The 21,381-nt window shown below is 50.4% G+C and overlaps 1 protein-coding gene across 1 annotated transcript; it reads left to right on the top strand.

Annotated features, from left to right (window-relative positions):
- The first annotated feature begins 2,075 nt into the window (after positions 1-2,075).
- Positions 2,076-21,381, top strand: DUSP14 (dual specificity phosphatase 14). The gene is made up of 3 exons (XM_055133686.1): positions 2,076-2,217; positions 18,451-18,540; positions 20,070-21,381. Exon 3 carries the CDS (start codon positions 20,163-20,165, stop codon positions 20,757-20,759), a length of 597 nt encoding a protein of 198 aa, XP_054989661.1. The 5' UTR covers positions 2,076-2,217; positions 18,451-18,540; positions 20,070-20,162; the 3' UTR covers positions 20,760-21,381.

The raw sequence follows: 21,381 nt of genomic DNA, 5'->3' as shown, positions 1-21,381 counted from the left end.
TCAGTGTCTAAAAACTTCCCTACCCACAGTCAGATATGTATGAGTCACTGAATGGTCTTCCGGACTTAAGCTCTTCCCTCTACTCCCCTTGATCTGTTTGCTTTTGAGGGGGGGCTTTTGAGGGTTTGCGGGGTGGGCACACCTGGCAAGGCTCAGGGGTTATTCCTGGCTCTGAACTCAGGGGTCACTTCTGATTCTGTGCTCAGAAATTACTCCTGGTGTGCTTAGGGGAACATAGGTGTGCCCGTGCAAGAAGGCAAGCACCCATGTGCTGTACTATTTCTCCAGCCCCTCCCCTTGTTCTCAAGGTCTTTACCCTCTGCAGATTCTATTTTCATCCTCCTCTCTCCTGTTCACCAGGAGGCATTTCTGCGATTCTGCGTGGATGCTGAGTGCCCATCAGCCATGAAAAGAAAAAAAAAAAACCCTGCTCCTTGCTTATCCCTGGGTCACTCCCTCAAGCTGCTTCTGCAAACCTCCCTGTATATAACTAACAAGCTGGAATCTAAGGAGGAATGCATCTATTTGTGCTGCTGAGTCACTGAATCGACTGAAGGAAGCGGTGTGGGGGAGAAACAAGTGAGCGGCAATCTTTTCTCCTGGAGATTTTGCTATTTTAGTATTGGCATGTCAAAAATAAGTCACTAGCTAAATCAATGGCGGAGCAATTCGTGCTGTGATATCTTTACCAAACAAGAGTTTTTATTGTTTCATCCTGCCCAGTTCTCTTTCCCAGAAATTTCCCCCTAATTTCATAGTTGAATCCCTGTTACTGAAGGTCAGAAATATCTCCATTCCTAGCCTTCTTTCAGCTCTCCGAAGATTATCTCCAAAAAGCCTTTGATGTTTTATTTATGTCTGGGAGGCAAACAGAACTTTTAGATATCCTGGACCTACAGAATGACTCTGATTTGGTCAGAAATTAGGAAAAGCACACACACAGAGAAAGCCTCAAAGTTTTTGGAGGAAAATGCCAGCGGTATAAACTTAGAGCTTTTAAATTATTTTTAAAACTTCCCTGACTGATCCTTTCCCCAAACCTATGATTCCTGTTTGACTATCAGCTTTTTTCCTAGTGTTACCAATCGAGAGGCTTGAGAGCCAGGGCTGGTGAGTAGGGGCGGGGTGTGGAGTCCGGACTCCCGGGCTGACCACGCCGCCGAGACTTGTGCAGGTCGGTTGGAATGAATCCCCCCCCCCCCCCCACTCTGCCGGGGCGGGTTTTGCCGGAAGAAGCCCGTTTTGCAATCTTTTTGGTACCCAGGGACAGCCCTACAGATAACAAGACGTATTTTGAGTGGCAGCAAACAAGCCCCCAGGAACCTTGTGATCCCCAAGTCCTGCATCCCGACCTGGGCTGGGCGGAGGTAGGGGGGGCACCGGCTGTGGGTCTGGATCCCGGAGAAGCCGATGGCACCTGTGGATAGTGGTGGGGGGCGGGGAGAGAGAACCGTCTGTGCTGCAACTTCTGAGACTCTAATAGGACACGCCGCGGTTTCTGGAGCCCGCGGGTTCCGGCGCCCGCACCCGTGCTGGAGCCGTAGTAAAGCGGGTGGGGCTCTTGCCGACCCGGGTTCAATCCTCGAGCGTCCCTGGAGTCCCCCAAGCACCACCGGGAGCGATGCCCGAGTGCAGATGAGCAACGCTGGATGCGACCACACACGCAGACGCACACACGCACCCGGAGTGGCGTGGACTCTCTTTTCCTTCGGCACACTTTTAAATGCGCGGTCGCTTTTGACACTTGCACAAAGTGCACGACCTGGGGCGGCCCCAAACTCGGCTCGGAGAGACACGGACGAGCGGGGTTGTGGGGAGTGGGGGAGTAGCGCCGGGCGCCTGGGCCGAGACTAGAGGAGACTCCGGGAGTCCCCACACGCCCCCCTCCACCCGCAGCCCCCCACCAAGCCCCGGGACACTGGACGCCCCGCAGAGCCGCCGCCGCGGCCGGGACGCCGGGACGCCCCCGAGGCGGCAGGGGGCGGGGAGGGGGGGGGAGCGGCGGCGCGGGCCCCGCGCGCACGCGCGTCCCCCCGCGGCCGGCCCCGCCCCCGCCGCGGGCGCCCCCCCGCGGGCAGGACGCGGGGCGCAGGGAGCGTGCGCACGGCCCGCCCCGGGCGCGGGCGGAGAGAAGAGGGAGGGAGCGCGGCGCGCAGCCCGCAGAAGCCGCGAGCCTCGCAGGACGACGGACCCCGCAGCGGCGCGCCGGACCGGGCGGTAAGGGGCCCCGCGGGGGCTCGGGGTAGGGGAGGCGGGCGGCTCCGGGCCCACCTGCGTCTCCGGAAACTTTGTGCCCGCGCCCCGCACCTGCGCGGGCAGCGGCGGGGCGCCGAGGGCTCCTCTCCCCGCCACCCGGTCTCCCCCCACCCCCCACCGCTGCTCCCCTGGGGGTCAGCCACGGGCTGCGGACGTTCGCTCTTCCGGCTGCTCCGCGCGAGCTGAGCATCCCCGTGGGTTCCTCGCCGCTCCCCGCTGTCCCCCGCGCGCCCCCAGCTCGCCGGCCGCGTCCCCGCCCCCTCTCCCGGCTCCTGTCCGGGCCACGCGAGCCGCCCGACGCTTTTTTTTTTTCTTCTGCATCTTGCGAAGGTGCCTGGTGCAGTGGTGGACGCAGGAACTTGACTTTCAGTCGTGCCAAGTATTCAACTTGAGTATTTTCTCTGCGGCTGCAGATTGGGGTGCGCGGCGCGAACCTCCCAAGTGCTGCGCTCGGAAGCGAAGTTGACTTGCGGTCTGCGTGTCCAGGGGAGAGAGGCGTGCGGGAGCGACCTTAAGTGGGTTGTATAACTATATTTTATTTAGGTGGATGTTGCCTATGATATCAGCCCGTGTTATGGTTACTGCTTCGCCGCAGCAGCAAGGGAAGGACGAACTTCCAAAGGTTCTACTGTGCAGGGAGTTGTTTAAAAAAAAATTTTTTTTTTTTTTTTTTTTTTGGTAATCTTTACAACTACCTCGATACTTTTCATCTAGCAGGACCTTCAAGCCATTAGCACGTATTAACTAGTTGTTCGGGATCGTTTTATAAGAGACAGTGGCTGAGGACTGTACCGTTTCCTTTTTTCAGATGTTAAAAATAATAAGTCAAACCCCGAAACGGAGGCAGAGAGTCAAGTCGCGATGCTGCCCTAGCCTTAAGCTTAGCACTTCCATATTTAAGATTAAGGACCAAGATGTTGAACCCGGAGCAGCCTGTCATTTCCAGCCCATCGGAGTTTATTTTAAAAAATGCAGTGTGGGAACGTCAGACTGAGCACGGTCAATAAAAAAGTCAAAGGTGGGGACCGCTCCGGGCAGGAGCCCCAGGCTGGGGACTCTACTCTGTCACCAAGTAAAGCGATACTGGGCAAGTCACAGCTTCTCTCTCCAGAGTCCCCGGTCTTTCTAGTGAGGGAACAAAGGTGCTATATTCTTGACAAAGTTGTGTGTCTGGGAGTTCCCTGAAGCTGCAGCATTTGGTGATTGTCTCTTGTTCTGGGCTCATAAAGGCCCCCATTCTTGGACTCCCCTTAGGAATGCAGGTAATGATGCACTCTTCACCCCTCCCTCCCTCCCAAGAATAACTGCCTCCGCTTTGCCAGAGACACCTGAGAATTCACAGCAGGGACCCTGGACAGGAGGAGGGTTGCTGGGCGGAGGTAGGCAGGCTCCACGCACAGGCAGCTTTGACACTTGGGCCCCGGTACTGCCTCCAGCTCTGACTCATCCTCTGACGCTTGGGGGAGGAGAGGTAGTTGCTTGATATTTTTGGCTTCCCCCTACAAAACAGGAGCCGGTTTCCTTCATTCCAAGTCTTTTTAAAACATCAGTATTGAACGTGTCTCATCTGAAGTCATTCAGATAGGTTGATTTTGCAGGTATGATTTCTGGAATATCTTTTTGTGAAGTGGCATACATATATATTCGTGTCTGAAAACGCTGGCCAGTTGTACGTAGCCAGGAAGTCCTTGATACTGTATTTTAAAAAGGTGACCTTTAGGGAGGGGGTCAGTGTGGGGCGGGTGCCTTGGCAATTGGAATTTTATTTGGAGGCAAGGAGGCTGAAACACGTTATCAAAAGAAATTATCACAAGAAATATTTTAATCATTTCCTTTTTTAAAAAATCTGAAAAGTACAGATGAAGTTTGAAGATCTTTTCCTGGCATTACTCAGGGGCAACGCCTGGCTGGATGTGTAAGGATTGCTTGTGTAGGGAGGAAGGTGTGTGATGCTGTGTGATGCTGTGTGATGCTGTATGATGCTGTGTGATGCTGTGTGATGCCAGGTGACTGATCCCGGCATTCTGAACGCTAAGCGTGTACTCCAGCTCTTTAAATTACCCACCCTCACCATCATACACACAGTTTTGTGTGTATCTCTTAGAATTTTGTAAGCATTTTTGTATTTCCTTGCACAGCGTGATGTTGTAAAGTTTATTGTGACATTATAAAAACTAGTTCTGTTCAGATACTGGGCTTCTGTATAGAACAGGTACTGTGCCTTTTAAGTACAAGCTGATCGTAAAGCTTTATGAACCTTGATAGTATTTCTCAGCATAAAGGACAAAAGACAATTTCTTAAACAACTTGACTTCAAACCAATTAAGTCATTAAGAGCCTAGGCCTTACTTATGGTTGCAAATAAAAACTTTTCCGTTTAAAAAAAAAAGGTGGACTACTAATGTGCTCACCTTTTCTTTGCCTCTAAGGAAGCACAAAAGGAAGTGGAAGCTGGGAGAGTTGCTAAAGCAACCGGCTGAGTATAAACTTACAGAGAGAACATTTAAGGTGGCAGCTTTAGTTATTTATGAGCCAGAGCTTCGCTGGGGTGACGACAAAGGGAAGTGTCAATGTAGGCAGAGCTCAGTAATTTCAGACCGGTGAATTAAAACAAAATTCATTTTAAAAGTTTATGAGTTTATTTGGGAAACATTTTGTGATGCTACAGGAATTGTGTTGAATACTGGGGGTGAAAGGCAAATGAAGCCCTGAAACTGACCTCCTAAATAAAGCCCAGGCTGATGGCAACACTTGGAGAGGAAGTGCTTTTTCCCCAAGCCCCAGAACTGTTAATGGTTTGTATAGATTTGACTTTTTTTGCTTTTATTGTGAATAATGACTTATGATGGGGCTGGAACAGCGATAGCACAGGGGGCAGGGTGTTTGCCTTGCACGAGGCTGACCCGGGTTCGATTCCTCCATCCCTTTCCGAGAGCCCAGCAAGCTACTGAGAGTATCCTGCCCGCAAGTCAGAGCCTGGCAAGCTACCCGTGGTGTATTCGATATGCCAAAACCAGTAACAAGTCTCACAATGGAGATGTTAGTGGTGCCCCCTCAAGCAAATCCATGAGCAATGGGATGATAGTGACAGTGACAATGACTTACCTAGGAAATGTGAGAGGGGGTGGAGCAGTAGTACTGGAGATAAGGTTTGCCTTGTGTGAGGCTGACCTGGGTTTGATCCCAGCGCCCCATGTGGATGCTAGAACCCCATACAGTTCTCTGAGTCCTTGTCAGGAGTGATACCCTGGCACAGAGATAGGAATAAGTCTTGAGAATCACAGGGTATGGCTCAAAACCAGATAAACAAAAAAAAAAAAAGAAAGAAAGAAAGAAAAAGAAAAGAAAAACAAACCAAAACTTCATACATAAAGAACATAAAACACTCCATAGGGGGATAAACCACCATATGTAGTTCTAGGGATTGAATCTAGGTTGGACATGTGCAAGGCAAGAGCCTTACTTGATATTCTGTCTCTTTAGCCATTTCCTTTTTATCATCTGTCCTTGATAATGAACCCCCCGAATTATATATGGCTGGTGGGGGCTGGGGCTACACTTGTTTGGTGCTTGAGGCTCTCTCTTGGCTCGGTGCTTGGGGGATAATTTGTGGTGCCTGGAATCAAACTGGGAATGGCCACAAGCACAGCAACTGCATTAACCTCTGTATTCTTTCTGCCCTCCTCTCTCTCTAATTCTTCTTTTGTTTGTAATCCCAGGGCTTACTCCTGGCTCTGCCTGCACTTGTGCATTCGTGGCAGTGCTCAGGGGGCCATGTGGGATGCCCAGGATCCAACTCAGGTCAGGCACATGCAAGGCAAGTGCCTCACCCAGTGTATTATCAGTCTGGTTCCCCTCCTTGTAATTTTTTTTTTTTTTTTTTGCTTTTTGGGTCACACCTGGCAATGCTCAGGGGTTACTCCTGGTTCTGCACTCAGGAATACTCCTGGCGGTGCTCAGGGGACCATATGGGATGCTGGGAATTGAACCCGGGTTGGCCGAGTGCAAGGCAAACGTCCTACCCCCTGTGCTATCGCTCCAGCCCCCTCCACTCCTTGCAATTTTTATTTCCTGTTCAGCAATCTAAGCATAACTTTGTTTTGCCTGGTTTTTAGTATTATGTTGATATACCCAATATTTTTCTTTAAATTCTTGTAGTGTGTGTGTGTGTGTGTGTGTGTGTGTGTGTGTGTGTGTGTGTGTTTATCCACACCAAGGGTATCTGCTCAGGAGCTACTTTGCTTTGGAGATTGGTTCTCTAGACTTTGTGGGACCATGTGGAGTCAGGGCTTGAAAACTCTGCCTGGCTCTAGCATTATTATTATGGCTGTTATTATTATTGAAGCAAGATTTTTTTTTTTTTGCTTTTTGGGTCACACCTGGCGATGCACAGGGGTTACTCCTGGCTCTGCACTCAGGAATCACTCCTGGCGGTGCTCAGGGGACCATATGGGATGCTGGGAATCGAACCCGGGTCGGCCGAGTGCAAGGCAAACACCCTACCCGCTGTGCTATTGTTCCAGCCCCAAAGCAAGATATTTTTGTTTAAGTTTTTTTGGAGGGGCACACCTGGTTATGCTCAGGGGTTACTCCTTGCTCTGTGCTCAGGGATCACACAGAAGGGACCATATGGGGTTCCCGGGAATTAACCCAGGTTGGCTGTGTGCAAGGCTCACACCCTACCAGCCCTAAAGGATCGTTTTTATTGAACAAAACTTAGAAAGATGTGAGGGGGATTGGAGTGATAGCACAGTGGGTAGAGTGTTTGCCTTGCATGCAGCTGACCTGGGTTCAATTCCCAGCATCCCATATAGTCCCCTGAGCACCACCAGGAGTAATTCCTGAGTGCAAAGCCAGGTGTGACCCAAAAAGCCAAAAAAAAAACAAAGAAAGATGTGAGGGGAGAAGAGAGGAAATAAATGTTCAAGTGAGAATACAGGCTTCTCCAGAGCGGAAAAAAAGGTCACAAGCAAAGAGACACAGAGGCAAGCAAGTGAGAGATGTCTTCAAGGAAGAACACGGGCTTGAACAGCAAGCCGGCATCATATTTTTGAAGTCATGCATGCTGTTGTCTGTGCCTGTAGTTGGTACATTTTTAAATGAATGTAGAACAGATCATTTCTCTGTTGTCCGCTGAGGGTGGGCAGTTAGGAATGGCACTGTACTAGCCCGCACTGATTTACTTCTCATTCCTGCATGGACATTCACTGCGTTTGCTCTTATCCACAGTGTGTATGTGTGCGCGTGGGTGTGTGCACGCATGTGCATGTGCATATGCGTGTGTATGTTCGCGCACTGAATTTTGGAACCATACCCGGTTGTGCTCAAGGCTTACTCCTGGCTGTGTGCTCAGGGGACCCTTATGCGATATTGGGGCTTGAACCAGGACAGGGCTCAGCTGCACGTAGGGCCAGTGCCGTACCTCCTGTATGTATGTATCTCTGGCCCCATCTTCAAGTCTTTTCAGGGTCTTGAGCGCTGCCTCCCGGGCTGTAGACGCCTTGCCCTGTGACTTACTCCGTGCTGCTGAGTGCTCGACTTGCCCAGACCTGAACGCGAAGCCCCAGGGTTGGTGGCATGCGCAGGGCTCAGCCTGGTGCATGGAGCCACGGAGGGCCAGGGCTCACCTGCTGGGGTGCCTGTGCTGCCCCTGCAAGAGGCAGTTGGCACCCACAGTGGCACACCCCACTTTGGCAATTCCTAAGATAACTAGGGCTGCTTTGTTGGGGGAGAAAATGGACCTGCTTATAGTCCTTAATTTTCTCCCAACCTTCCCTTGTCCTTCGACGGCAGAGTTAGTCTAGAACTAGGTTTGGAGGAAAGAAATTCTGCTCTCTGGGGCCAAAGCCGATAGGGCATTTACCTTGCACCCGACTGACCTGGGTCTGATCTCTGGCACCTCCTATGATCCCCTGATCCCATCAGGAATGATCCCTGAGTGCAGAGCCTGCGTAAACCCTGAGCACAGCTGGGTGTGCCCCCCCCATTGCCCCTCCCACCGCCCCCCCCCCCAAAAAAAATTCTGAAATTCTGCGTTCTGATTAGACTGGCTCCAGGCTACTAAGGTCAGAGACTTCTATTTGGGCAGGTTTGCCTGTGCCAGTGTCCGGTCCGGGTGTGGGTGTGTGTGAGGGAAAGAGGCGGGGAGAGGCCTGGAGAGGCCTCAAGAGGGGCAGCGGGAGCCATCGGAGCGACAGGTCACGTCAGGACAGTCACTGAGTGACTGAATGCAGGTGTTGGTTGAGGGCCGCCCACAGGCCAGCTCTTAGCTCAGTCTGTGTCTCTCTGAGCAGCATTGCTGAGCTCTGGTGCCTTAGGAAAGAGGAAAGCCCCTCGGGGAGTCTTCCTCAAGAGAGGGGGATGCTTTCAGCACCCGAACCCAGAGAGAGTGAGTGTGAGGGGGGAAGGTGCTTGTCTTCATGCAGCCAACCCAGGGTTTTTGGGTTTTTTTTTTTTTTTTTTTTTTTTTGCTTTTTGGGTCACACCCAGCGATGCTCAGGAGTTACTCTTGGCTCTGCACCCAGGAATTACTCCTGGCAGTACTTGGGGGGCAATATGGGGACCATATGGGAATCGAACCCGGGTCGATTGCATGCAAGGCAAACACCCTACCCGCTGTGCTATTGCTCCAGCCCCCCTCAACCCAGATTTGAACCTGGGCACCATAGATGGTACCCTGAGAAATAGAAAGTGAGTTTGAGGTCACTTTTTAATTTCATCCTTAAGGCTTAGTGGAGAAAGGCTGGATTGCTCTATGTTCGGTATTTATTTGCATGAAGCATGAAGGCTTTTTTGCTTCGGTAGTAAATAGTTATTTGTAATTTGGGGGTTGTTTGGGGGCCACACCCAGCAGTGCTCAAGGGCTACTTGGAGTGTGGGGGTCATTTCTGATGCTGCTGGGATAGCTGTGCTGCAGGGAATTGAACTTGGGGTCCTACATGCAGAATGTGAGCTCCAACCTTTTGAGCTGTCTCCCCGGCCCCTTCTGGTGCTCAGGGATCACTCCTGGACAGGCTCAGAGGACCATATGAGGTGCCGGAGATCAAATCTGTCTTGGATGCATACAAGACACATGCCTTGCCCGATGAACTATCGCTCCAGCCCCATTATAACTAATTTTTAGTTTTTTAAATTAATAAACCAAGAAACTTGGGCATGAATAAGCTATTTTCAAGAAAAGGTATCTCCAGGAAGGAGGAGAGCCTCCTAAACTTCGGGCAGGGCTCCTCAGTGCTCTGGGGGCCTCCCTCCTGGGCCGGCACTTGGCGAGGTTCCCCCAGGTCCTGGTGCTGCCCTGTCCCTGGTACTCATCCTGTGCTCCCTGCTCCCTTGTCACTTGCCAGTTTGCTCTCCCCTCTAGTCTTTTTTGGGGGGAGGGAGGGGACACACTCTGGTCATGCCCAAGGTTTACTCCTGGCTCCACACTCAGGAATTACTCCTGGGGGTCCTCGGGGGACCATATGGGATGCCAGGGATGGAACCCCGGGTCGCTGTGTGCAAGCCGAATGCAAGGCAAGCACCAGGCAAGCACCTTACCCGCTGTGCTGTTTCCGCTGCCTCCTCCCCACCCTTTGTAGTGTGAAGGCAGCCAGAGTTAATAGGTAACAAATGAGCTTGGCTGTTTTCCAGTAAAACTTCCTTTATGAAGTTAGTGCCTTTTTTACTTGCAATGAAATACTATTCTTTTGATTTCTTTTTTTAAAATTTAAAATGTACTGGAGCAGGGGTGTGGTTCAGTAGTACAGCAAATGTTTCTCACCTGTGATGCCCTGGGTTTGATGCTTGGGGCTGTGAAAAAAAAATTGAAATTAAAAACGTATAAACTATTGCTGGCTCGTGGGCAGTCCGGAAACATAACCTTCAAGGCATAGTTGGTGACCCCTGACTTCACCAATAGTAGAGTGAGGCTCAGGCCGCCTGCATGCAAAGCACATGCCCCAGCAGGTTAAGCCAGCTCCCTGGCCTTCGAAGTAAAAGTGAACTTTAAAGGACTGGAATCGAATTTAAGAAGTACTTGCATTGTATTAAATTTCATGGTCCTGCTTTTCAGAGGGCAGTAGTGACTCTTGAGGCTTAAACACACACACACACACACATACACACACACACACAGAGTTTTATTGCTGGTGTGTGAGTAAAAAAATGGGAGAGTCCACATCCAGCAATGCTCAGGGCTTCTGGTTCTGTGCGAGGAGGACCATAGACAGTGCTGGGGACAGAACCGGGTCAGCCCCATGCGAGATAAGTGCTGTGCCTTAATCCTGCCCTATCCCTCTGTTCCTGATTTTTTAAAAAAGTACTGCATTGATGAGGCTGAAGTAATTGTACACTGGGTAGGGTGCTTGCCTTACACGCAATTGACCCAGGTTCAATCCTTGGCACCCTGTATGGTCTCTTGAAACCTCCAGAAATGATTTCTAAGTGCAGAGACAGGAATAAGCCCTGAGCACTGCTGAGTCACTGTCACTGTCATCCCGTTGCTCATGGATTTGTTCAAGCGGGCACCAGTAATGCCTCTCCTTGACAGACTTATTGTTACTGTTTTTGGCATATCCAGTACGCACGAGTAGCTTGCCAGGCTCTGCCGCGCGGGCTCAATACTCTCGGTAGCTTGCTGGGCTCTCCGAGAGGGGCGGAGGAATCGAACACGGGTTGGCCGCGTGAAAGGCTAAAGCCCAACAGCTGTGCTATCGCTCCAGCCCGAGCACTGCTGGGTATGGCGCAAAAAAAAAAAAAACCAAAAAAAACACCAAAAAAAATCAATATAAAGTTCTCTGTATCTAGATGTTCTGACTGTATCTACATATCTGATCTTTTCTTTTTTAATATCTGTTTTTTAATTCGTTTTAGAATTTTTTTTTTTTTTTTTTTGCTTTTTGGGTCACACCCGGTGATACACAGGGGTTACTCCTGGCTCTGCACTCAGAAATTAACTCCTAGTGGTGCTCAGGGGACCATATGGGATGCTGGGAATCGAACCCAGGTTGGCCGAGTGCAAGGCAAACGCCCTACCTGCTGTGCTAGCGCTCCAGCCCCCTACATATCTGATCTTGATTTGTAAATGTTGATCACTTAGCCAAAAATCAGGGATTGGTATTTGTTTTGGGAACATCCAAGGAGTACTCAGGTATCCAGGGTAGATCCTTGACTGGTTGTGCAACCTCAGTTGAAAGCTGGGCCGGGTGGGGGTGCCGTGCTGGGAATAGAACTCCAGGCCTCTGTATGTCGGGCATACACTTAACCCTTTTGCACTGTCTTCCCAGCTCCACATTGGTTTTGAATACTCCTTGACATTTACTTATTTATTTTTGGTGCTTGGGTCGCACCCAGCAGTGCTCAGGGTTTGCTCCTGGCTCTGTGCTCAGGAGTCACTTCTTGCAGTGTTCAGGGAACCACATGGGATGTCGAGTATTGAACATGGGTTGGCTGCATGCAACGCAAACGTCTAACCTGCTGTGCTATTTTTCTCTAGCCCCAACTCCTTGAAATTTTCTTTTTCTTTTTTTTTTCTGGTGGCGGGGGACAGGGGCCACCCCCAGTAGTGTTCAGGAGCTATTTTCAGCACATTGCTCCTTGAGGTGCTTGAGGCACCATGAGTCACTGTGGCTCGAATCCAGGCCTATTACTGACAAAGGCTGTGACACAGATGGGTTCCATGAGCTCCATTTTGCAGGGCAGACCATGGAGGGACTCCCAAAGAATACTCTAGGGGCCCAGAGGCTAGTCCTGGTGCCACTGGCAGACGGGGCTGGATGGTTCTGTGTTTGGGCCCAGCAATGCTGCTCGGCCCCTCTTGGTGGTTTCCATCTTCTTTCTTGAGGAAATGTCGATCTGGGGAGTGTTAGACCAGTTGATCTGTTGAGATGGGTTGAGGGTGGAAGGACAGAGGCCAATGCCTGTGGTCCCAGTGCGGTTATATATTTTCTGCATAGCATCTGGGAAAGCCTCTTACCCTCCATGTACCTCTGATCCTCATCTGGAAACCATGACAGCTTGAACGATGCTGATCTTGGTTAGAGACTGGATGTGCTCCTGGGGTTAGAACAAAACAAGCCCAGTGGGATGAGGTGAGGCCAATTAATGAGCGGAGAGCCCTGTTCCTCACACTGCAGGGTGTCTGCGGATGCCCTGGGAGCTTGTTAAAACGCAGGCCTCATTCCATTGCTCTGGGAAGGCGTGAAAGGCCGTGCGTGTTACGTAGCTTGGAGAGGGCAGAGGAGATGGTTCAGGGGCACATGCCTTGCAGGTGGAAAAATCCAAGTTTGACACCAGAGCACAGAGCCAGGAGTGGCATCCAGCCTTCCCAGGTGGGCTTTCTGCAAAAGAGAGATTGGAGGAAAAGAGCCTGCTGGTATGGTCCAGAGATACCCAAGAATCAAAGATCTTGGTGTTTTAGTACCATTACTGGTTCTGCTTTAACCGTGTCTTCATTGCTCTAGTTTTATAATTTTTATTCTGTTTACACTACTTGTTTGGTTTGCTTAATGTGCATCTCTTATTGAACTTGATTTTGTTTTTTTTTTTTTTGGGCCACACCTGGTGATGTTCAGGGCTTACTCCAGGCTCTGCACTCAGTAATTACTTCTGATGGTACTCGGGGGACCATACAGGATGCCGGGGATCGAACCCAGATCGGCAGTGTGCCCGGCAAGGGCACTACCCGCTGTACTATTGCTCCAGTCCCCTTATAGAACTATTCTTATATGTATGTCTCATATCATTATCTCTACAAGAGGATACAATCTTAACACCAGGCGTGTCTTCTGTTACCTTTATGTCCCTGCTGTGGTCACGGTTGCCACACCACACACAGTGGTATTCAGACTGCTTTGCATTTTGCTGAGATTCCTGTAACATGGAAATTGCAGAGTGGGGATGACCCATCTTCGTCCACAATGTCTGGTGCGCTGCAGCGGGGGAGCCAAAGGCTGCTGGTGACTTAACAGCTGGGTTCCTATGAGTCCCTTGTTACGGTTTAGTGGTCGATCCTTGCTCCTAGCCAGGACATCCACCATGACCTGTCCTTCCAGTCGTCCAATATCCAATATCCAGAAGTCATGATATTGGACTTCTTCCCAGCACGATGCCTGGGCTCCAGGAATTTGACTTGCAGGAAAAGGTAGAAGAGAGGGATGGGTTCCCACTTCGCCTGGGAAATGTCGACTCTGCTGTCCACTTGTGGCTGCATTTTGTTTCAGAGGCTTGTCCAGGGTAAGGTGGAGGGAATAGCCACCCTGCCCGGCATTTGATGGGACTGTGACACCCGTGTGAGGTGAGAGGCAACATAAGGGAGCTCATCTTTGGCAAATGCATCCTGCCAGATGTCCCTGGCACTGCCTAGAATAGTGTGGAACATGCGGCATGAACTCAGGAAATACTGTAATGATATTTAAACACCCAGGTTGGGGGATTGGATAAGCAGGGAGAAGGCTCAAGGGGGCTGGAGTGCACGTGGGAGCCCCTCCTGATCTGATCGCAGTACTGTATGGTCCTCCAGGCACTGCTGGGATGTGGCCCCCGCTGCAAAATAAAGTATTAAGCACCGAGGTGGATGAGGACCAAATTAAAGCACTCAGTTCCCTCAATAAACTTTACCTCATAGTACTCAAATTGTGACCGTCCCCTTCCAGTCTCTTCTCATTCTGTTTCTGGCCTGGGAGTCATGGAACTTCTCAGGTGAGACTGACAGTCTGGGGCTGTGCCTCCGTGGGCTGTACTCTGCCTGCCCCTCCGGGCGGCGGCGGTATCCGAGAACTTTCCCAGTGCCACTGGCGGTTGCTCTAGTTGCTTGTTTCATTGGGGATCTCCAGAGCAGAATGTGAACTCTCTGTCTGGAACTTTATGTGCCTTTATCCTTTTTTCTCAGGACATTATGTCACAATCAATTTATGTCATAGGAAAAGCAAAACCCAATCTCTTCTGCAAGTGTAAGATGGTGTTGTTTTAGCTAAATCACCAAGAACGACTGGCGAATGTTCTTTATTTCATTTTACTTGAATGGGTCAGTAACTCATTATTTATTTATGTTTTTATGGTTTGGGGGCCACACCCAGCTGGTAAGCTTAGGGCTCACTCTTGGCTCTGGTTTCAGGGCTCACTCCCAGAGGGCTTGGGGGACCATATATGATACCGGGAATTGAATCCCGGTCTGCCACATGGAAGGCAAAAGCCTTAACCTGCGGTACTATCTCTTGTCCCATAATTCAGTATTTAACTTTCATTCTTATTGTTCTGTCAGAAAGTAGTTTTTCCATAGTCTTTTAACATTCTTCCTAGTGCAGCACATTTCTGATTTAATGCTATTTATTGTTCTATTTAATTGTTATTATTTGTTTATGGCATTGTAGGCTAAAATGGTTTCTACTTTTTGTTTTGTTGTTTTTTGTTCTTGAGTCCCACCTGACAGTGCTTGGTAGAATTTATTCTGGTTCTGCACTTAGGGATCACTCCTGGCAGTGGTGCTGGGAATTGAACCTGGGTTGGCTTCATGTAAGACAAGCACCCTACCTGCTGTACTATTGATTCAGCCCAAAGTGTTAAAAGTGACTTTGGGAAAAAAGTGACTTTGATTTTTTTTTTTTTTAAGAGCTAGCTGGGCAGTTTAGTGGAAGGCAACAAGGGGGTGGTACTGGCCTTCCAGGTATTAACCCTTACAGAGACCCATTAGAGGCGCTCCCCTCTGAAACTTCTTAAGCTAAAAATATTTGCCAGATCATTTTACAGTCATTCTAGCAGCACTATGGTCAGTTTCTGCTTATTCAACATGAGGAAGAAAAGCAGCAGATAGAATGGCCTTAAATGCCAATCATGGTAGTTGTCGTGGTTTGAAAAAAAAAATAGAGTACCTGCAGGGTCCTGGCAAGGTGCTGGCAGGACCGAGGTAGCATCTCTTGTGGCCACCACTCTTGATACTGAACTATTGGGATGAGAGGCCACTGCAGGCGCGGATCTTGTCTTTCTTATAGGACTTTGTACTCTGATGTTTATCCTTCAGAGACCAGCATTGAGAGCATTCTGCAAGATACACGTCACACACACATACATATACACATGCACGGCTCAAGTAGGATCATTCCTTTTATCTTTCACCCACCCACACACATACACACACACACACACACACACATACACACACACACTTACACACATGCACGGCTCAACTAGGATCATTCCTTTTGACTTTCACCCTACCCTTATGACCCTGGCCAGGGAAAATTTTCCCTCCAAGAAGTAAATGCTGGGGGCTGGAGTCATAGCAGAGCGGGTAGGGCGTTTGTCAAACATGTGGCCAACCCGAGTTCGATTCCCAGCATCCCATGGAGTCCCCCAAGCACCGCCAGGAGTAATTTCTGAGTGAAGAGTCAGGTGTAATCCCTGTGCATTGATGGGTATGACCCAAAAAGCAAAAAAAAAAAAAAGTAGTAAATGCTGTGCCCAGAACATCCTGGGAGACTGGGTGGGACTCCATGGACAGTGACGTGGCCCTTCCTTGGTCTCCAGGTGAAAGGTCATGTGCTGTGATGGCACCTCGGAGCTCCCCCTGTGAGCTGCCTGTGGTCTCTGTAGGGCAGAGTGTTGCCAGGAGTAGTCTGGAGAGAACTTCCTATTTTTTGAAAAAAAATTATTTTATTTTTATTATAGTTGTTCACAATAATTTATTACATCCAATATTTCAACACCAATCCCACCACTGTTACACCTTCCCACCACCATTATTTCGAAGTTTCCTAACCACCCCCCAAGCCTGCCCCAATTGCAGGCCCTGAATAATTAATTTTGCAGTGCTTGTTATGAATAGTCCACTAAAAATGATCAAAAAAATTTTTCTTAGAAGAAAGTGTGTGAAGATTGTTGTATCTCAACCTGGAGCCGTTCAGTCTTTGTATAGAGATCACTAACATGTCGTTATAGGTTGGAGCTTCCTACTTTGGGTGGCAGGAATAAACTGGGGTTTGGTCTTTGCTTCAGAGTAGCATTTGGAACGTTCTTAGGGGGCCCAAGAGATCATCAGGGGCTAAGGCGCCTGGTTTGCACGCAGTAGATACTGGTGTGGTTCCCAGCACTGCTATGGTGCCCAGTCTATCACTGTGTCATCGTCATGGCCTAACTTCCCTCCCCCTAAACCAAAACTGACGATGGCGGGCAGGTGTGTGAGCCGGCTGGGACATTGAGAGTGCCGAGGTTTGGGGAGGGGGTGTCAGCTGTCCTGTCCCACGGGCACACAGCAGCTCCACCGCCTTGGCTACCTCCAAGCTTCCTGTGACTTGTCCTTCTCCATCATTTGGTCCGTTCGGAGCCCTTTTCTGCTCTGCAGGAGTGCCCAGGAGCGTGTGCTGGAGGCGCAGCCAGGCCCGGTGCCCTCCGAGTGCTCTCCGGCAGGAGTTGTTTTCCAACCCTTGGACCTGGCTGTGGCGTTCTGAGCAGCTTTGCTGGCAGCAGCCGCGGCAGGGCGGAGCGCCGTGTCTGTCTCTCTTGGCTTCTGCCCTGAGGACTCAGTCTGTTTTCTCCCTGCTCAGCGCCCCCACCCGGTGCCCTGGGCCCTGCGGGGAAGGCTGGTGCAGGTCTGTGGTGCCCGGGCAGGCTCGGCTCAGAGGGCGATGCTGCCCACAAGGCTCACAGTGTCCTGGCCACAGTCACACGGAAACCTCGGTGGAGGTGGGACCTGCAGGAGGGAGTCGCCGCTCGCCGTTAGAAAACTGCACTTTGTGTTTCTTACCACAGTGACTTGGCTTTTTAAACTCTCAGGAATCTGCCAGGGACAGACTTGGAAGTGGCAGGCGATTGCTCTGCCACAGGACAGAATGTTCTTCCCTCCGCCTTCCTGCACACGCACGTGTGCCCGCTTCCTTGCGGCACTGCGTGCTTGCTCTTCCTCCCAACGTGACTTCACTGAATTCCTCTCTGGGTGCCGCTTTGGTATTCCTGAGTCATCAGGATGTGACTCCCCCAAGAAGAGTGTGACCTGGGGTGCAGTTGCAGCAGTAGCTCTTTTTTTGGGGGGGGTGGGTGGGTAAGAGGTGAGAGGGTTTGCGCCATGCCCTGTGGTACTGAGGGACTGTATTTGATGCTGGGGATCAAATCAGGCTTGGCTTCATGCAAGGCAAGTGCTTGGACCTCTGTAGGATCTGCAGGATCTAGGGTGGCTCTGCAGTGGCTCCCTTTGGGCAAAGCGGTGTCTCGGGAGGGACTTGGGATCTGTCTGCGTATGCACGGGCCTCAGTTTGGGCAGGGCGGGGTCTGGGGGGCACAGCACAGTACCCGCCTCTACAATGCTCTGGGAAACACTCCACTCACCGCCACTGAGTCAGAGCTGGGGTGGGACCCGGCACTGTTTAACCGGCCCTCCCGCGAGTTCTCACATGCTCAGGAGAAAGCCACCGCAGGAGAAAGCTGTAACTGTTTGCAAAGAAAACTGGAAACATGCGCATTAGGTGCTCTGGCCTGTGTGCTCCTCAGTTTCAGCCCAGAGAAAGGCAGGTGTAGGTTCACACAAAGGTCTCCTATGCTTGGACGGGTACAGAGCCCTGCTTGAACAGCCCAGAACTTCAGGGAACGTGTGCCCTCAGTAGAGTGGCTCATTCACGGTGTAGCCACGCAGTGGAATGCTACTTAGCCCTAAAAAGGACTACTCAAGCTTCAAGATAGGCTGAGCCAATGCCAGACTGCCCCACCCTCCACCCCAATAAATCCCTTCACACTAGGCTTCCATTCTGTGTACAAAACACAAACTGGTGTCTAGGTAGAAGCCTCGCTTGGGAGTAGGGCTAGCCGAGGACTCTGACAGGGAGTGGAGGTGATAGGTTTTCAATAGTAAAACCCATCAAATCCTGTGTCACTCCTGCCTCAGCCCAGTGGGCAAGGCAGAGCCCTGGTTCCTGGCACAAGCAGGAGGGCGGGCAGCCCCAGTTCTGGAACTGCATGGCTGGTTTCTCGGTGCCCACAGAGAGCATCGCCTTGGGTTTCCCTGGGTTTCGGTCTAGGCGGTGCTCTTGAATCGCCTTACGAAATGTAAGGCCTTTTGACCACAGCTTGGCACCGCGTGGGCCTCGTCGCATTAAAATTCAGGCTATTTTACTAATGCATTCTTTGTCCATGTAGCCACTGAGCCTGCCTTCTGCTAAGACTTATATTCTAGTCCTTCTTCTGTTGGATCGTCTCACTGGCCCTGTTCTTGCCTCCTTGTCTTACCTGCAGATCTGACTTGTGTCTGCTGTGATCAGCACTCTTGCTTAAGGCTTCCTGGATCCAGCTCCAGCACCCCAGGGCACACTGGATCGCTTACGCGTGAGTAGCCCCTCTGCTCCCCTGGCTGCAGGTCAGAGGCTCTCCTCGTCTCCTGGGCGCGGCTACACCCTGTCCCAGGGAGCACAGGACCCAGCAGTAGGACTCTGTGGTGAGAGGAATAAAAGTGCCCAAAGTCACAGGACCAAACAGTTCCCTTTTCACTATTAATACTGAAGAGAGCTTAGAGTAAATACTAAAGAAAGAATAGACTTCGGATATGAAACTAAGTAGGTAGGATTCATCTCGGAGCCTAGTATTGACCGAGGGAGGTGAAGTTCCCACATTTAGTCACAGATCAGCTAACATGCGCCTAACATGAATATTTGAGGCCTAGGCCTTCAAATTGACAGGAATTATTTCCAGGGAAATGCTGCAGCACATTTTATCCCAAACATGTTGGATATCCAAGTGTTCATGTCAGATACAATAGGAGTTAGCTATCTTTTGATTTGGGGTCACGCCTGGCAGTGTTTGGGGAACCCTGTGGTATTGGGGATCAAACTCAGGTTTCCTATATGCAAAGCGTATGCTCCATCCTTTGAGCTCTTTCTCTGGCCAGGAGTTACCTATTTTTTTTTTAAAGTAACACAAAGCTAAGGTAACAATATATTTGTAATGTTTCTCTCATATAATGCAGTTACAATTTCATATCTTTCTAGTCCATAAAGCAATTTTATTAAACATAGCTCTCAATGTGATATCATATTTTGTACTTACGTTGTAAGATCTGTCTAAAATTAGGCTAGGAAACTATAGCCATCCTGAGGAGACTAGCACGCATATGAAAAACAACATGTGGGCCAAATAAACAGGTTAAAGTGCCTGTCTTGGCATGTGGCCAACCCTGGTTTGATCTCCAAGACACTGCATGGTCCCCAGAGTGCTGCCAGGTGTGACCTCTACCCTCTGCCCCCCACAGTCTCTAAGGAGGGGTCAGAATTCTATTTCATCTTTATTACCAGGAAGCATCACCCATTGTTATTCAGCAGGCGCAAGGACCTGGGCCAGAAAGCGCGTGCTCTGGGCTGGAGCACTTGTTTAGCAACCGCTGGGTGCAACACCCCCTCTTGCACAAGCCAACAAATAGAGTACAGACACGTGCCCTGCATGTGGCCCACCCCTGATTGATTCCTGGCAACACATAGCCCCCCAGCACAGCCAGGGAGACATCCCCTCGTCCCCGAAAGAAGGCAAGACCCTGAAGACTTGCTCAGGAATCAATGGGCCTGTTTCTCTTTAACTTTTCCTAAAATCAGTTGGCTATTTTATTCTAGTGCTCCTTCCCCACCCCTGCCTCTTTTTAAACAATCACCAGAGCTGAGTTCCACATTGATTTTCCATTGTCAATGGAAAATCAATTGCTTTCGCCAGTTGGTCAGTAGAAATTGATTTACCTCCCTCTGTTCAAGCACACAATCTATTATAGAAAACAACCTCCTCAGCCTTTTACCAGCCCATCCTACAAACCCCACCAAAGGCTGTGCTCAATCATCCAAGTGTCAGATCAATGACAGATCCCTGTGTTTCAGGAAGGAAACGGTCAGTTCGGACTGCTGGGCGGAAGGCGGCACGCACACTCCGGTCTTGCCCCCAAGGATGCGAGTGTGACCGCCGGCGTCTTCATGAGCTCCAGAGGTCACAGCACGCTCCCGCGGACTCTCATGGCCCCTCGCATGATTTCCGAGGGAGACATAGGAGGCATCGCCCAGATCACCTCCTCCCTCTTCCTGGGCAGGGGCAGCGTGGCCTCCAACCGGCACCTCCTCCAGGCTCGTGGCATCACCTGCATCGTGAACGCCACCATCGAGATCCCCAATTTCAACTGGCCCCAGTTCGAGTATGTTAAAGTGCCTCTGGCCGACATGCCTCACGCCCCCATCGGACTATACTTTGACACGGTGGCCGACAAGATCCACAGTGTGAGCAGGAAGCACGGGGCCACGCTGGTGCACTGTGCAGCTGGGGTGAGCCGCTCGGCCACCCTCTGCATCGCGTACCTGATGAAGTTCCACAACGTGTGCCTGCTGGAGGCGTACAACTGGGTGAAAGCCCGGAGGCCCGTCATCAGGCCCAACGTGGGCTTCTGGAGACAGCTCATAGACTACGAGCGCCAGCTCTTTGGGAAGTCGACAGTGAAAATGGTACAGACACCTTATGGCATAGTCCCGGACGTCTACGAGAAAGAGTCCCGACACCTGATGCCTTACTGGGGGATGTGATGCCACCAGCGCCCGCAGCAGCCCCCGGCGCAGTACCAGCAGCTGCTACACACCGTCCGCGCCCCTCGTCACCTTTCTTTTCCAATGGTTGACTCTGGTTTTCCCTGAAGTGTTTTTTACACTGGGTGTTGAAATTTATTTTACGACCTAGGGAGGGGAGGAACATAACGGGAAAGTATACATTGCTAGTAACATTTTTAAATCAACATTTTGGAATAGTGTTTATGAAAAATCTTTAACTGGCTTTTAATCATTTTTAACAATCTGGACAGTTTAATAAACTGATTCTGCTCTGTGCTGACTCCCATGCCTTTGTGACCATAGCAGGTGTGCGGGGAGCTCAGTAGAAAAATAACAAACAAACAAACAAAAAATCTCTCTGGGCCTTGCTTACAGCCCTGAGGCCAGCTCTGTCCAGGGCTGACACCAGCTCCCACTCTCGGATTAGCCCTTCTCTTCCTTTCCCTTCTACTAGTGACTCTGTAAATGAAAACACTATGTCATCTTGTTAAATAGAATGAAATTTGCTGCAAAGACCCTCTTGGAGTCAATGTGTCCCAGGGTTACATTAGCATTATTTTTAATAAATATATCTGCTTAACATTAGAATTTTTACTAATAA

Source organism: Sorex araneus, chromosome 3, assembly GCF_027595985.1.
Source record: "Sorex araneus isolate mSorAra2 chromosome 3, mSorAra2.pri, whole genome shotgun sequence".
NCBI classification, from domain to species: Eukaryota; Metazoa; Chordata; class Mammalia; order Eulipotyphla; family Soricidae; genus Sorex; species Sorex araneus.
The sequence above is the reverse complement of the archived record's forward strand: the minus strand, read 5'-3'. Positions and strand labels throughout refer to the sequence as shown.

Excerpts from the sequence above, each read along its gene's own strand:
- DUSP14 (XM_055133686.1), top strand. The coding sequence starts at position 20,163 with ATGAGCTCCAGAGGTCACAGCACGCTCCCGCGGACTCTCATGGCCCCT.